The sequence below is a fragment of the Pangasianodon hypophthalmus genome, chromosome 27 (assembly GCF_027358585.1).
Source record: "Pangasianodon hypophthalmus isolate fPanHyp1 chromosome 27, fPanHyp1.pri, whole genome shotgun sequence".
In the NCBI taxonomy this organism is placed as follows: Eukaryota; Metazoa; Chordata; class Actinopteri; order Siluriformes; family Pangasiidae; genus Pangasianodon; species Pangasianodon hypophthalmus.
In genome coordinates, this window is record NC_069736.1 from 11,131,137 (window position 1) to 11,149,189 (window position 18,053).

An 18,053-nucleotide genomic window follows, 5' to 3' on the forward strand; every position below is an offset into this window, starting at 1 on the left:
CATGTGTATTACTTGCCATCATATGTGAAAGCAAAGAGATACTGACTATCTGGAGGCAATGGAATTGAGAAAAAGGTAGAACACAAGTCTACTACTGTAAAATGTGAGGCGTTAACAGGAATGGATGTTACGATCATGTCAGTGTTCTGCATTAAAGGCATAATGGTAAGGGCATAAAGGCATGGACTTTTTGTCTCTATTAAAACACCTCGTTGTAATAGTGAAGAAGAACTGGCCGTATCCTTTAAACAGCTTCTGGGGCTAGGCAGTATTGTTTCTCACATGGCAATAGGACTCCAGCATTAAATGTGACTACATGTGGTTTGGCAGTTGAAGCAAGACCCATGTGATGCTTGTATTTTTCCCACAAGTTAGGATTAACAGCAGATCACACAGGCAGGCAGACGGTGGAGGTTGTCTCATGTGCAACGAGAAGTGTGTCGCACATAGAGTAAAAAAGAAATTTTTTGGAAAAATGCACTTAAATTGAACTTTCATTTGTCATTGCACCAAACTTCTGGGTTGCAAAGAAAGAGAGACATGCAGGTGTGAGTTTCATACTTTCCATTCGCTCAGGTGTTAAATCGACTCCAAAAGCACAGTCTTCATGCCCGGTGCAAATATCAGACAGCGAAAGGTCAAAAGGTAAGCTTTTAAGCATTTTTCTCTTATCCCTCTTCCATGAAACGTTTTCTGTACTTTAGTGTACAGCTCAGTGAGAGCAGTAACTCTTCTATATGTGTATAGGTGGGGGTTTGTGTCAATTGAGACTGTCTTTGAGGGGGAGGCTGCTATCCCATTTCCTGTTCTGCATTTCTGTTTAAGACCAGCAGTTGTGGCTGTTATGCTGGCACTGCAGGAATTGGCAGTGGCAGCTGTGGCGCCGCAGCAGCTGGCAGTGGCTGCTACTGTAGGACAGTGGTGGTTCTCTTTCATCAGATGCAGGAGGTGAAGAAGGCAGAGGAGTTAATTCTGGGTAGAGAGGCAGGGCTGCAGTAGCATGCACGCAATAATGCAATACAGTAATACAGTAGTTTGAACGTGCTCAAGACGAGGCTTTCTGCCACAACAACCAGTTCAATCACCCAAAAAGGTCACTTTAGACTGAAACAACTGTGCTTTTTTTTAGGTCTTAGTAAAAGTTCAGCATTGTTTAGGGCTTATAAGTACTGCAGTCACTACCTTGAAGAGTGAGGGGGCGATTAGAAGCTACAAGTATATCATCACAATATTGAACCAAAACTGAACGGGAACACAGAAATTACAGGCGCTAAAATCTTGGCCACAACACCCTGGAAAATGTTGAGTCCAGGTACACTGCTGATGTTCCAAAACAAGGAATAGCAGTTGTGTCAATTTTACGAAGACTTTCATCTAGTTTCTCTGATGACCATATTTCAGGAAACAAATTTATAAAATAAGCTAGCAAAGGCTGGTCAGTGCTGTTTGATCATGCAAAGTAGAAGCCGCAACACAGTGGTCTCCCAGATGGCGAATAGGAATAGGTGTAGAAAAAAAATCTAGATGCAGTACAGTTATCAGAGAGAAGTAAATTTACTCAAAATATCCATGCCAAACAGGGCAACCTGATTATTACCAACCCAACCTGATTATTACCAACCCAAAATTGAGTCCACGTAACAGATTCACAGCCCTCAAACTGGATGGGCACAGGTTGTGACAAAGAAAATTGATTCTCACTAGACATGCCCAAAAGAGTATAAGACTGTGAAGTGATAGGTAAAGGAAGAGTTGTAACAGAAAGTCCATACCAGTATCCACTAAACAATCACTGCCACTGTGGTCTCCAACAGTAGCTCTTAGGAATGAACAGCAATCTGTTTGGTCTGTCTCTACGGAGGCCAAAACCAGTCAATAATTACCATCCTCCTGACCATGCAGGAGGATGATAATTATTCTCTAAAGCTGAAATATGTTGCTGCAATTTGACCATTTCACCGCTATAGGGAACACTAAGACGGATCATCTTAACAGTAGAGAAGGTGTCAACCAGAGGAGGGGTAGGAGGCAAAGCCTGCTGTTTGGGGAGTGGCTATAGAAATGTATGGGAGGAACCTGAAAATTCAGTACACTGCGGCCATGTCCCAGCCCTCTCCCTCATCCTCAAGCACGATAATTAGCAGGACGGTTAGGGTAAGAATTGGCCCAATGACCTAACTGAATGGCCCAGTGACCTAAAAACAGCAAGCTCCAGGCTAAAAAAGTTGGGGCTGGAGTAACATATGATTGGAGTTGTTGATTGGGCTTACCAGAATCTACAGAAGCCACAGAAGAGCTTCAAGTCATGGACTTAACCCAATCTAAAAAAGCCATCTTTTAACATACATACAGCTCATCTGTCCACACAGATGCTTGCACACTCTCCCTCTCTCTTTCTCTCTCTCTCTCTCACACACACACACACACACACACACACACATATTCCTTCCTCCCTACCTCTCTCTTTCGGTTATACACTCCTTTCTCTGTCCCCATTTAGAAATAGGTTCTTAGTTAAGTTCTTAGTTAATCGGTGTTTCTTCTTTCTTCTCTGTTTGTCAATAAATTCCATTTTATTTAATATTTTATTGCTGTGTTATGGTGGTTATTAATTTGATATTTCAAGCCAAACTACTCAGAACTATGCTTTCAGTCATTATTAGTGCTCTGAGCTAAAACTGAGGTTTTATTAATTTTGACATTTGAAATTTTGTAATTTTAATTTCTAATTAAAATTCTAAACTAAGAAGGAGATATTTTATGAGGCGAATTTCCTAATGCACATGTCAAACACAAGGTCAAATCCGGCCTGCAATCTCATTTGATTTGGCCCACATGAACTTGGAAAAAATAATAATGTAACTTGTCATACAGTACTGCTCAGCATTTTCACAATATCCAGAATTAACAGCATATCCATAACGTAGCAACCACGAGCTCACATCTCATAGTGCTTAATTAAAATAGACAGCCTTTTTCCTCAACCCAAGGGCAGTTATTGTAAACCACCATGTATACGTGCACTCTGGTTTTTTACCACGGCTCATTTGCCCATGGTCTGAATGCTGGCTGTGTGGTGTGACTTGATGTAAGTCACACTCGTGTCTAAAAATGAGTCATGTGTTCGCAGTGGCGTAACCAGAAACTAATTTTGGTGGGATGAGGAAATAGACAAATAAAATAAAATTTGTTTTGTTTTCCTGATCTGTATAATTAAATTGGTAAGCATGGTGTGCTCAAGCATTTCAGGTGGATGTCAGACAGCAGTTAGAGTGGTGATGACACGAATTTATTTAATCATTTACTCTGCTCTCAAACAATCTTTCCATTTTAATGTTGCCATAAAATGCCTTTATGATAGTTCCACTGAAAAGAATTCAAATAAGATGTTAATAATAGGGGAAAATTACACCTTATAAATCCTGATCTACTTTTCTCTTGCGGTAAACTCCAGCAGGCTCTCACCTTGATATCTCTGCGGCTATCTGGCTAGTAGCTTTCAGACAGAAACAGGAAAAATGCATCATCCCAGCTGGCTTATCCTGTTTCTCAACAGATACAACAGCAACAGATATCCAATAAAATGTGATTTAAAACATGCATTCATAGAAAAAAAAATTATTAGAATTATAGCTTATTATAACTTAATAAATGTTATTATTAGATAATAACCACATTTTAATAGTTTCTGTTAGCCCTTATTTTTTCTAGAAACATCCTTTTCTAATTTCAGAGTCTAGGTTATTGGTGTTAGTTGATAGAAGATGTTAAATAAGTTTTCCCTGTGTACATCACCACAATGGATTAGAAATGAAGCAGTCAAAATGTGATTGAAGTATAGACTTTCAGTTTTATTTCAAGGGGTGTAACAAACATATTGCATTAATCATTTAGGAATTGCAGCCATTTTTACATAGTACCTCCATTTTCACAGGCTCAAAAGTAATTGGACAATTGACTAATAAGCAGTTTAATGGTCAGATGTGGCCTGTTTCCTCCTTATTTCTTGACAAAATAAGGAGATAAAAGGTGTTGCGTTGATTCCAAGTGTTGAACTTGCATTTGGAACAGTAGTCAAAGAGGTGTTGATGTGAAAAAGTGAAAGAGGCCATGATTAGGCTGAAAAGACAAAACAGACATATCAGAGAGAGAGCTTTAGTAGTGGCCAAATCAGCAGTACATTCTTAAAATGAAGGAATGCACTGGTGAGCTCAGCAACACCAAAAGGCCTGGAAGACCATGGAAGACAACTAAAGTGGATGATCACAGAATTCTTTCCTTGGGGAAGAAAAACCCCTTCACAACATCTAGCCAAGTCAAGTCACTCTGGAACTTGTACCAAAATGATGGGAAGAGAAGAGTATGTCAAACATGTGGAGGCAGTGTTACGGCATGGGCATATATGGCTGCCAATGGAACTGGGTCACTGGTGTTTATTAATGATGTTACTGCTGATAGAAGTAGCAGGATGAATTCTGAAGTGTATAGAGCTATACATTCTGCTCAAATTCATTCAAATGCTGCAAAACTGATCAGACAGCATTTCACAGTACAGATGGACAATGACCCACGTAAAGCAATGTACCACAAGAGCTTCTTAAGGTGAAGAAATTGAATGTTCTTAAATGGCCAGGTCAGTCACCTGACTTCAGCCCAATTGAGCATGCTTTTCACAACTGAAGGCAGCTGCAGTAAAGGCCTGGAAAAGCATCTCAAAGGAGAAAACTCAGCAATTGGTGATGTGCATGGGTTCCAGACTTCAGGCAGTGATTTGCATCCAAGTATTAAAAAATAATCCTAATATTTATGATTGTTAGTTTGACCACTTACTTTTGATCCTGTGAAAATGGATAGACTATGTAAAAAAAAATGGCTGTAATTCCTAAATGGTTAATGCAATATTTTTGTTAAACACCTTGAATTAAAGCTTCTAATACTCTAATCATCTTGATTGCTTCATTTCAAATCCACTGTGGTGGTGTACAGAGGCAAACTTATGTAAACTGTGTCACTGTCCAGATGAACCTGGCTCTGTGTGTGTATATGCCTGGGTCACATCAGCATTCTTGTGAGACATATATATCTTGTGAGATATATATATAAATAATTTTGAGACTTTTTCTATTTTAAAAGCATAAAGCCTGTTTACATGGGTAATGTCCACATGGTGAACAGAATTTACAGAGTTAGAACCTGTGCTGCAAACAGTTTAAACACTGATCAGTTCTAAGCTAATTTACAGATAACTTCAGGAGAGATAGAGTAGAACAAACTATTATCATAATAGTATTAGTATATATTCATTTAATAATAATAATAATAATAATAATAATAATGTAACGTGGGGGTCGACAACGGAGTTGGGGATCCAAATGCAAGGCTTTTATTACAAACGTAGAATAGATGAACGTATTCCTCAATGGATAGGTCCTTTTGCCGAAGGTGCAGTAGTTGATCGACTGGGTCCATGATTGGCCTGGAATGCACAAAAAAGCCGCTGGATCCAGGTGTGGCTGATTATTCTGTAACGTGGGGGTTGATAACGGAGTTGGGGATCCAAATGCAAGGCTTTTATTACAAACGTGGTCAAAACAGGCAGGGTCGAGCACCAGCAAACAGTACTGACAAAGGCAGAGACAAAAGAGTAATCCGAAACACAGGCAATGGTCAGGGCAGGCAGCAAACGATCAAAAACAAGGAGAACAGTCCAAGGGTCAAAACACAGGTAAACTAGGAGACACGGAAACACGGAAACTAGGAATGGGTATAAACACACAAACACATACAATAATCAGCAACCTAGGAGCAGGTGTGAGCAACTTTCATACAGAACAGCAACCAATGAGAACATGACACACGAAACAAAGGAACCAATCAGAACATGACACACAAACAAGGGTAGCACATGGGAAATGGAGTCCTGAGAACAATGGCAATGGATGGAATGGGTGGAGTGCCCTCTAGTGGAGTCCATGGGCACTCCAGCTGGTGATCGTAACATAGCCAGGGCGGAGCTGACGAGCATCAGGGCAGAGCAGGCGGAGCTGAAGGGCACCAGGGCGGAGCTGAAGGGCACCAGGGCGGAGCTGAAGGGCACCACAGCTGAGCAGGTGGGTCCGAAGATCCCCACGGCGGAGCAGACGACCACCACAGCAAAGCAGAGGAGAGCAAAGATCCCCACAGCGGAGCCGACAGCCACCACAGCACAGCAGATGTCCACCAATGTAGAGCTAATAAGGCAGGTGCCCACCAAGGCGGATCAGGCTGGACTGGCACAGAGAGGTTAATAATGGCCTTTGCGGTTGAGACAGGACCGGCTGAGAGTTCAAAGACGGCCTCCATGGCCGTGACAGGACAGTCAGAGAGTTCACAGAGGGTCTCCTTGACCGTACCAGAACAGGCAGAGAGTTCAAAGAAGGCCTCCTTGGCCGGGACAGGGCAGGCGAAGAGCTCGGAGACGGCCTCCTTGGTCGTGACAGGACAGGCAGGGTTCAGAAGTGGACACCGCCGACTCGGGAGGTTCTGCAGTGGAAACTGCCACCTCAGGAGGAGCTGGAGCAGACGCCGCTGATTTGAGAAGCCATCTCAGGAAAAGCTGGAGCAGACGCCAACGACTTGGGAGGTTCTGCAGCGGGAGCTGCCACCTCAGGAGCTGATGCAGAGGCCGACGACGTGGGAGGTTCTGCAGTGGGAGCTGCCACCTCCAGAGCTGGAGTGGGCTCTGGAGCGGATTCGAGGACTGGAGCAGGCTCTGGAGCAAACTCATGGACTGGAGTGGACTCTGGAGCAGGCTCAGGAACAGATTCACGGACTGGAGCAAGAACAGAGCAATATGTATCCCAAACACACAGGATGGTGACTGCCATTACAGGGAGCACTGAGGATAGGGGAAGTGTCTCTATGACGACCAGTGCTGAAGCTCTTGGAATGCCTGCTGCAGGCTCTGGGCAGGCGGTCATCTTGGGAAGAGGCTCTAGGCAGGCGGCCATCTTGGGAAGAGGCTCTGGGCAGGTGGCCATCTTGGAAAGAGGCTCTGGGCAGGCGGCCATCTTGGGAAGAGGCTCTGGACTGGGGATCACAGAACAAGAAGGTGCAGAAAACACAGGAGTGGCGACCATAGTCACAGGACCTGCATGACAACAGTGCATAGTCCATAAAGTCTCTTAAACTACTGTTGAATTAATCTCCAGGTAACAATGATTTCGTTTCGACCAAGTCCTTAAACAAAATCTCATCATATTGCACTATATATAGTATAGTACTTGATATGACAACTCATGACACAGGTGGGGCAAGGAACACATGGGAAATGGAGTCCTGAGAACAATGGCAAGAGTCCGGGGTGGAGTGCCCTCTAGTGGAGTCCATGGGCACTCCAACTGGTGATCGTAACAAATAATAATAATAATAATAATTTGTTTAGCATAATGAACTAATTTGTAAGTATTAATCATTAATACCTAGTCTTGCTTAGGCTCTAGAGTGGATCCCCTACCTACATAGCCTGTGACTTGAGAATAGAGGTGTTATTCAGTGCTTTATTTGACCTTTATAATTAACGCTAATTAATTAGACACTTTAAATGACAGTATGTCATGGTCCCTTGTGCGGTACTTATATAAAGTAAGATGTAGGAGATCTTCTACCCGTATAGCCCAAAGTTTGGTGGAGGCTTTAGAATATTAGTGTTCTTCTGTGCTTTGACTAGCTGTAATTAATTTAGTTAGTACTCATGGTCCTAAACCATGGCGCTTCACAGTACCCTGTGTATCGTTAATATAAACGAAGGATCCAGAGTAGATTCCCTACCCGCATAGCCAGAAGTTTTGCAGCGGTATTAGTATATTGCAATCATTCTAATTAATTAATTAATCAATTAATTACACAGTCATATAAAAAGTTGATAAAGGCATTCAATAGAGGGCAGCAAAGATAAAATAAATAAAATAGTGTCCTTCATCCAGCATGGACCTCAAAACATTAACACTCACTATGCTGTTGAATATTCTTGCTGTTCTACAGAAAGACTAGCCTAGAAATCAGTGTCCTGCATGACAAAATTAACATTTGTCCCAATCTCAATGCAGATGGCAAAACAATAAGAAGAAGAATGAGAGTCCAAAAAACAGTCAGTCCTGAGTGGAGGAAGGGAAATCAGCTGCAACTCATCGTCCTGGGTCTGAAAGCTTTTAACAAAGTTTAGGTTATTTCTAAATAACCAGTGAGAATTAATTTAGTAGCAATGCAGGGAACCGTTACACATGCTAACTCCCAGTTAGGCATAAGAAGAGCCCTATTTAAGACACATCAAACAACTACAAATTTACAAATTTCAATAATTCAGCAGGGCCCAGGCACTAGTGGCCCTAGTGAGCCCTAGGCTCTAGTGTTTACTCACAGCATGTTTAAGTGAGACAGCAAAGGGTACTTTTGCTTATAACACATCATTAATTGTGTATATTAAAACCTTATATATTTCTACCAACTAATCAACATAATCACTATTTTAAGGCAATTGTTAGCTTACCCTACAAAAACCTGAAAAATAATTAGATCATACTAATATCTAATTGAGGTAACAAGTCAACTTATCTATCCCCAAATGTAAGGCCTCACACCCAGTTGTAAAGGATTATAGAACAATCACTCATACAGTTACCAGTGACCCCTAAGACATTGTCTTCCTTCTCTGAGCATGCAGAACGTACAGCAGAGTGACAAGCAATAACAAGACTAACAAGACTCCATGGTTGTACTCCTCTGGTGCCTGGACATTGCAAATCTGGAGTTCGCTTCGCTGATCACCAAGGAGAAGCATATTTAAATAAACTACAAGCCCTACAATGTACACCGTCTTGTTGTCACACATTTGATTCACTCCACGGAGCAGCAAAACATTTTATCATGAGCAATATGAGGAGGACACCTCACTGCCCTGTAGGCCCAGATGCGAATCACACTATTATGATTAGCATTGGGACTAGCTATGTTCCAAAGTGTGCGCGAGCGTGCAGCAGCCTGTTACAGTTGCTCCCCTTCCTTTTCGTAATTTACCTATTATTTCTTTATCTTTCTCGTTTAAATTTTTATTGGTAACCAGTAATAAGCTTTTACCTCTCTAATCATGCGATTTGTTTTTGTCTTAAGTTTCGCAACGGGACTTCTGTTTTCAACTCTCCGAGTGACCGACGCGCAGCAACACAGTGCCGGCTCTTTTGTTTACACCAGAGATCAGCTGATCGCATTGCAACCGGCTGGCATCCCTGATGAGATACGAAGGAGGACAGTGAGAGGATGCAGAGGTGGAAGAAAACGGCGGAGAGGAAAAGCTGAGCAGAGCCAAGCAGCGCGCAAAGAGAAGGCGAGGAAATATAAACCGTATCTCCTATCTCTCATTATGGGTAATGTGAGGTCACTGGACAATAAGATGGACGAGCTGACAGCTTCAGTAAGAAGGGAGAACATCTTTGGAGAATGCAGTCTGACGTGTTTTACGGAGACTTGGCTACATGATGGCATACCTGATTCCAGCATTAATATAGACGGCTTCAGTGCAGTGCGGGGAGACCCGGAGACGAGAGGAGTGCAGTAAGAGGAGAGGAGGAGGACTGGCTGTTTATATTAACAACATGTGGTGCCACCTGGGTCATGTAACTGTGAAAGAGCGTGTTTGCAACCCCGATATTGAACTTTTGGCTGTGGAGCTTCGCCCATACTACATGCCCAGAGAGTTCTCTCACGCCATTTTAATAGCCGTCTACATTCCTCCATCCGCTAATGCTGCGGGCGCATGTGATCTCATACACTCAGTCACTGCCAAACTTCAGACCCGCCACCCCGATGCCTTGTACCTCATCTCTGGCGACTTCAATCAAGCATCCCTCACGAAAACTCTTCCCACCTTCACTCAGTATGTGGATTGTCACACCAGAGGTGTCAAGACCCCAGACTTGATGTATTCAAATGTTAAAGGGGCCTACAGCTCTTCAGCCCTCCCCCCGCTAGGCAGGTCAGATCACAACCTGATCCATCTCCTTCCAACATACAAACCTCTGGTTCAGTGGCAATCTGCTACTGTCAGGAAGGTGAGGAAATGGTCTGAAGAAGCCAATGCTGCCCTGCAGGAGTGCTTTGAGTCTACAAACTGGGAGGTGCTCTGTGAGCCACAGGGTGAGGATATTGACCAACTGACTGACTGCATCACGGAATATATCAATTTCTGTGTTGACATCTGCATGCCCCTGGAAACTATTCATTGCTTCCCTAACAATAAACCCTGGGTCACCAAGGACATTAAAGCTGCTCTCAATGATAAAAAGAGGGCTTTTAGGGCTGGTGATAGGGAGGACGCTAAGAGGGCTCACTAACAGGGCCACTACGCCAGATTCCTCTGGAACCATTACCATCTCAGAGGATCAAGTAAGAAGGGAATTGAGCAGACTTAGTCCTACAAAGGCTGCGGGCCCTGATGGAATCAGCTCAAGAATACTAAAAGTCTGTGCCCCGCAACTTTGTGGTGTGCTACAATACATCTTTAACCTGAGCCTACATCTGGAGAGGGTCCCGGTGCTATGGAAAACATCCTGCTTAGTGCCGGTACCAAAAGTAGCACGGCCCTGTGTCCCCAGTGACTACAGGCCAGTAGCGCTGACCTCTCACCTAATGAAAGCTTTCGAGAGACTGATCCTCAGATCCATTCGGCCCCTTGTCAAACCCTTCCTTGATCCATTACAGTTTGCCTACCAGCCTCAACTTGGAGTGGATGATGCCATCGTCCACCTGCTCCATCGAACCTATACTCACCTAGAGAAATCGGGGAGCTCTGTGCGGTTTATGTTTTTTGACTTCTCTAGTGCCTTTAACACCATCAGGCCCACCCTACTGGAGGAGAAGTTGAAGAACATGCAGGTGTACACTCCTTTGGTCTCTTGGATTATGGACTACCTCACTGGCCGCCCCCAGTACGTCCGCATACAGAACTGTGTCCGACACTGTGATCTGCAGCACCGGTGCTCCTCAAGGGACAGTTCTTTCTCCCTTCCTCTTTACCCTATATACATCTGATTTTAGTTACAACTCTCAATCCTGCCACCTTCAGAAGTTCTCTGATGACTCTGTGATTGTTGGATGTATTCAGGGTGGTGACACCTCAGAATATCAGATGGTAGTGGACAACTTTGTTACCTGGTGTGAGCTCAATCACCTACAGCTCAATGTCAGGAAAACAAAGGAACTTGTAGTGGACTTTAGAAAATCCAGGACCCCCGTCACTCCTTTGTCTGTCCATGGTAAGGAAGTTGAGATTGTTGCAGATTACAAATACCTGGGAGTCCATATAGACAACAAACTGGACTGGACATCAAACTCAACAGCACTCTTCAAGAAAGGCCAGAGCAGGCTGTATTTTCTGAGGAGGCTCAGGTCTTTCAATGTCTGCAACACCATGCTGCAGATGTTCTATGAGTCTGTGGTGTCTATTGTCATTTTCTATGCAGTGGTCTGTTGGGGAAGTGGCATGAAGGTGGCAGACAGAAACAAACTGGACAAACCAATCAGGAGGGCTGGATCTGTACGTGGCATGGAGCTGGACCCTGTTCACGTTGTGGCGAAGAGAAGGATGTTGTCAAAACTCCACTCAATCCTGGACAAACCTTCTCACCTGCTACACAGTGTGCTGGTCGACCAGAGGAGCACTTTCAGCCAGAGACTGATCACTGCCAAGTGTTCCACTGAGCGCTTCAGAAGATCCTTTATCCCTGTGGCCATCAAGCTGTACAACTCCTCTCTATAAGTGCTAGGACTTTCATGTGTAATGCATATGCAATACATGTTCAATTCATGTGCAATAAGGGACTTTCATGTGCAATACAAATTTAGTATGTATATTTATAAAATGGGTATATATTTATTTTCTTTTTCTTTCTTTCTTTCTTTCTTTTTGAGAGCAATTGTAACATGGCAAAGCAATTTCCCCCTGGGATTAATAAAGTTCTTTGAATCTTGAATCTTATGCCTATCACCAGGCTCAAAAAGTCTGCAAAGTTACTCTACTCAATGAAAGAAGTTCAAGCTTATCTGGAAAACAACTTCCAGAACAGTCCATGCATTTCTAAAGACACTGCAAAACCTTTAGCTAGTTTAGTGACACATTTGCCAGAAGAAACTTCATCCTTTATTAATTAAACTTTCGCCATGATATCTGCAATGAACATCAAACATGGTCACAATAAGCACTCTTAAAAGTTTTATAATCCCTTAAGGCACACATATTTCCAAGGAAGGTATAGACCAGGCCTTGAAGAAGTTAAATTTTTTTTTAAGATTCTCTTCTTGTATAACCTCCGCCCATGTGTGCAGACACATGTAACCCTTCTAACACCAACAGGGAAATCTGTCCATGCATAACATTTCTGTTACTCTGTGCTTACTAACATGGTCACTCAGTCAGTTATCTCCGTTTACTGAGGAAAAATAAAAACCAAACTCTGTAACGTTATTCCCATTACGCTTCCATTGCGCTTTGGAACTTTTGTCATCAAAAATATATTTATATTTTCTATCGCTGGTCATCTACCACATGTGGAGACATTGAAATCCCCACCAGTTTTCTCTCTGTTGTTCTCTTTGTTTCACATTCCAGGAGGTGTGGCCACATATCTCACATGGTTATTCATCTTCATAAGCTCAGCGCGACTGAGCTCTAAAGCAGAGCACACATCTACAGACACTTGCATTTTATTGCTTCGTTGTTATTACTCTGATATTGCAAGAAGTCAGACTTTTCAGAACTAAGCCTTCAGAAACCAGGTCATTGATTATTATAGCTCTCCGCTAAAACTGGGGTTTTAATAACTTTGACTTATTTGACAGTTGTAATTTTAATTTCTAAATAAAAATGGGATATTTCATGAGACTGATTAATTCAATTTACTGTGAGGCACCTATATGGCTGGTATGTACCTTGTCTTTTTAGTGCTTCCTGTATAAACCGACCCGTTTACCCTAAAATGTGTTTTGGGTTTAGTGAGCAAGATGTTATTTAAAAGGAGCCATGTCTTATAAAGGCCTTGAAGTACTCACCATCTCTGTCATCCTGCAAGCCTCACAGTGGAAAAAGAAGACAAGTTTGAGAAGTTCAAAGCGAACACAATTAATACAAAAATAAAGATTTGTCATAAGCTGACCACAAAGTACCAAAAGTATTTACTTAAAAATATAAATACCCGGTATGTAAGGGTGCGGAGGAAGACTTGTGAGGCAGGTGGAATTTTAGCAATGCATTTATTTACACCACACTTTTTCAGGGCACTTTCAGTGCATGAATAAAAAAGGGGCCATTACTAGCTTGCAGTTTTTTCCTTGTTCATGTTCAAGTTGATATTCATGTGGATGTGTGTGTCTGTGTGTTCTGCATGCTCTGCCAGCTAGATCACTCATTATCTCTGGTTATGACAGTCACTGAAAGAACAAAGAAACACACATAAGTAAATTGGTGGTAATAAGACACAGGTGAGAATCATCACACATGATTGCCTGCAGCTGACAAGTGAGGTCAGTCAGCGGGCTTGGGACATCAGAAAAATTAGGCACAAACCTATGATAATAGCCAGCCAGTCCCAGGGACTGCCTAACCCCCTTTTTGGTCTTGCATCTCAGGCAGGCCACAATCGCTGCTGTCTTATTAATTTGGGGATGCACCTGCCCATGGCCTAAGTGGAAGCCCAGATACCATACTTCGACCTATCCAATTGCACACTTCTTTGGATTTGCTGTGAGTCCCGCCCATCTCAAGGATCTCAGGACACCTCTCAGATGTTGTAAATGCCCCTGCCGGTTGTTACTTTAAATGATAATGTCAACTAAATAAGCAGCGGCAAATGCATTGTGAGGGCGGAGTATTGTATCCATGAGACAATGAAACTTCGCTGTGGCTCCAAACAAACCAAATGGAAGGGTGACAAATTGATGGTAACACAGAGTGGAAATGGCTGTTTTTCTCAGGATATCAGAATCTGCCAATACCCCTTAAGTCCTGTGTCGAAAAAAGCGAACCACACCTATCCGATCAAGCAGTTCATCAATGCATCACAATGGGTATGCATCAAATTTAGCCACTGCATTGACTTTTCTAAAGTCCACAGAAAAAAGAGTCACAGCTTCCGGGTATTACGTTGCGTAGTCCACTAGAACTAACACAAAGCAATGCCCTTGTGAAGTCCATTTTAATGACCCAATGAGGTCCATGCTAATTATTTCAAAGGGGACTTCGATTAAGAGAAGAGCGCCAAAGGAGCTGTTGGGGTGGCTGGCGGATTCACCAGCTGTCATTCGCAACATGCCACACTCCACCTGCAAGCTTTGCCGCGAGTGCCTGGCTAATAGAAATGGGCCATGAGATGATTTAGTGTTTTAATCTTCCCCATGGGATTATGATGAGCCACATGGAACATGAGTTAACGACAGCTCTTCGGCACCGACAGCTGGGTCATCTCTTCCTTGGTTTGAGTGTCCTGCATCACTCAATGTAAACTGTCCTTAATAACTGAAAAGTACGGGTGAGAGAGCACAACATTAGGCTGGATTTGTTGACCTTCTCTGACTCTCACTTGGTCGAAGGCGTGGGTGTCATCGCATGACTGCTCCAAAGGGAAATCGACAGCTCTGGGACTGCCTTCGCAGCCAACGCTGCACACGTATACAGTTTAATCAGTTTTCAGTGATGTGTGAGGCAAATTATTTTCAGTGTGTTCAATCAACTCCAAAGTTTTCAATCACAGAATCAGTTAATCTTTTTGGGATCAATGATGTGATGTGAACTGAAAGCAGGTTGGAGACCTGACACACCACAATATATTTAAAAAATATGTATTGTGTATACTAAAATATGTATTGTGTATAAGAAAATTAAATGATGTAGCATTTGTCAACAATAAAAAAAGTGAATTTATTTAAATATCTTCACTATGTACTGCACAGCACTGCATAATGCACATACTTCATGATATGAGTTTTGAAATGATAAAACATTCATTTGAGAACTTATTCACAGACTGCCAACTTTTTGGACAATGTAGCACAAGATAATGTTTTCTGGCAGGACAGGTTGATAAATATGACCATAAATGTGCAATACATCTAGAAAACTCAATACATGGCTGTTAATAAGTATGATTCTAGCAGGTACATCATATTTCCACTGTTTCTCCCACTGATCACAATCAAGTGATTACAAAACAAAATATTGCACACTCAAAAATGTCATGAGGCCAGCAGCATTGCGTAAATGTTCCCATACTTTCTGTTGTAACCTGTTCCACAATTTCTATGAAATGTGAAGTGATGTAGCATGCCACTGCCAACTAATCAGTAATGAAATTCGTTTCCAACTATTTTTATTTTTTATTTTTTATTTTTTTTTGTTTAGTTGTTGCAACCCTTCAGTGTAGTATACAGTAATTTGGGGCCCGGATATGCTGACACACTGGTGGTGTTTGTGGTGGGGGAGGGAGAAAAAAAATCACATCACTATCTCACTCTTGATGTGTCTGTTACAGGGATCTAGCTGCCCGGAACTGCTTGGTGGGGGAGAACAACCTGTTGAAAATCAGTGACTTTGGCATGTCACGTCAGGAAGATGATGGGATTTATTCATCTTCTGGCCTCAAGCAAATTCCTATCAAGTGGACTGCACCAGAGGCACTTAATTATGGTAAAGATCTTGGTCTTAATTTCTTAATTCCTCCCCGCATTCCTTTTAATGTTGAGTGTGCAACATTTTTTCCAGGTGCTGGAGTTTTAAGCAGCATCAATGTGGCAAGTGCTATGTTCTGAACGATAGTCAAATCATCTAAGGTGCTGGAATTTTTATTTTTTTTATTTTTTCTTTCCTTATTCTGATTTTCAAGTAGATCTTTATTGCTTGCACAACCATATACAGTGTGCAGTACACAGTGAGATGTAACGTTTCTCCTGGACCCATGGTGCAAGATACATGTATGACATACACAGTGCCGACAGGACATAAATAAATTGCAACAAGAATAAGAAGAGTGCAGGGGAAGAGGTATTGGAAACAGTGAGGGTGAGTACACGGAGGGGCAGTAGATCATAAATACTCCAATCATATAGAACAATGTACATGACAAAAAAACTGAACTGAAGTGACACTGAAGTACAGCTACAACTATAATGAAATTGAGTATAAAGTGACTGAAGTAATGGTTGCGAAAGCAACCTGAGAGGACTGAAATTTAGGGGTCATCGCAGTACTGTAACGAGTCAGTGCAATCAAAGTGTTAGTGTACTATAAACAGTATGTCAGTGTAGTAAATGAACAAAGTGACGTACCTCGTCACTTTTGATTTAAAGTGTCTGTGCAGTAGGGTTACTTGGATGCAGGGTGATGTGTGTAGAGAGGGAAAGCACAGTGTTCAGGAGTCTGGGAGTAGAAGCTGCAATTCCCAAACCAGAGCTGAACTGAACTGAGCCATAACACACTGTGGGACGACTGCTTGACTCGGAGATGTTCAAGAAATCAGTCAGGACATCAGCCAGCTGATTAAAACAGTCTTTGTGCACTCGCCCAGGTATGTTATCGGGTCCCGCGGCTTTGCGAGGGTTGCCTCTGGAAAGCGTCTTCCTCACATGCATTGAGGACAAGCAGTGTTTAGTGCTTCAAATGGTGCATAGAAGGTGTTGAGTGCAACTGGGGTGGCATCTTTGGTGTAGTTGATGTGGCTGGAGATTTTCTTTGCATGATTGTGCTTCGACCGCCTGATGCCATAGGACAAGCTTGTTCTTGCCATCCTTAGCGCCGCCTAATCTTCTGCTCTAAATGTGGCGTCCCAGGTTTTCAGCAGCTTGTGGACCTCAGCTGTAAACCATGGCTTCTAGTTGGCACATGTGGTGATGGTTTGTGTGACTGTGACATCATCAATGCACTAATTCACTGTTGCTGCATATTCACTTAAACACAATGTGAGATGACAACTTTGGTAGCTGCTTCTCTGAAGATACTCCCATCTGTGCACTCAAAGGAATCCTGTGCAAATGTAGCTCAAAATTCCATAATTTCCACCTGTTTTTTAAATAATTCTATTTATTTTTTAAAAATTAGCACAAATTTAGTCTCCCAATTTAAGTACGGCATAGCATTGAATACTCAATTTAATTAAAGGACAGACATGTACAATTATAGATCATGGTTTTCATTTCAATCGTTGGCCATCTCTTTGTGGGGAATATAGCTGTTAACAACTACAGTATCCAATGATACTGTGAATGAACAGTGTCTTGTACCAGAAAATGGTCTCCTGATTGACGCTGATGTACTCGATGAGGGCATCTAACAAGTTGTCGGGGCAGCTTATCTTCCTCGGAACCCTTAAATTTTTTGCAAGGTTGGTAGGTTGTATGTTAAAAAAAATCTATTATTTAAAATAAAGTGTTTATTTTGGTGCTGAACAGATACCACACCAAAGTGTGAATGTGTTGAGGAGGTCATTTCCACCTACCCTGAGAATTTTAGCTGGTATTCCATCAGGGCCCACAGCTTCTTAATCCATTCCCATTGTTCTAGCTGGTTTGGTCATGCCCTCCTGTGTTGCGTGTCGAGGGACATGGTTGAGCATAGTTACATCAACCACTGTCTTATGATTGGGCAGGTTTCATTCCTGTCATTGTTAACATACCAGCCTTGGTGTTTATTGTTCTTGTAGCCCAGTGCTCTACTGCTAGTGTGTAGTATGGCTGCCATGAGCATGTTTCAGTGTGCCTTATCATCCTCAGAGTGCTTTGATGCTTCAGTTAGGGAAGCTTGGAAGAGTTGTTGTGTAAATGGCCATATTGACCACCAGATTAACATGTCTTGCCATTGTATATAATTATGTAAATTTCACTAATCCAGTGAGATCTTCATTTCATTATCTGTTGGCAGTTAAACAAAGAAAAACCTTCACAAAGTTTGTATTTTAACTGAGAGGAGTGCACTCACTGTTGCAGTATAAAGTATACCCATGTATTTGCCTCAGCCCATTATATAATTGAGATGAATT

General features: G+C 42.3%; 1 protein-coding gene across 3 annotated transcripts in view; it reads left to right on the plus strand.

Annotated features, from left to right (window-relative positions):
• The window catches only part of fer (fer (fps/fes related) tyrosine kinase), a 70,475-nt gene that overhangs the window by 44,959 nt on the left and 7,463 nt on the right, over nucleotides 1–18,053 (plus strand). For all 3 annotated transcript variants that reach the window (XM_034300946.2, XM_026922376.3, XM_034300944.2), the window contains exon 17: nucleotides 15,555–15,709. In XM_034300946.2, the coding sequence (XP_034156837.1) occupies nucleotides 15,555–15,709 (155 nt within the window). The remainder of the gene's footprint in view (nucleotides 1–15,554; nucleotides 15,710–18,053) is intronic.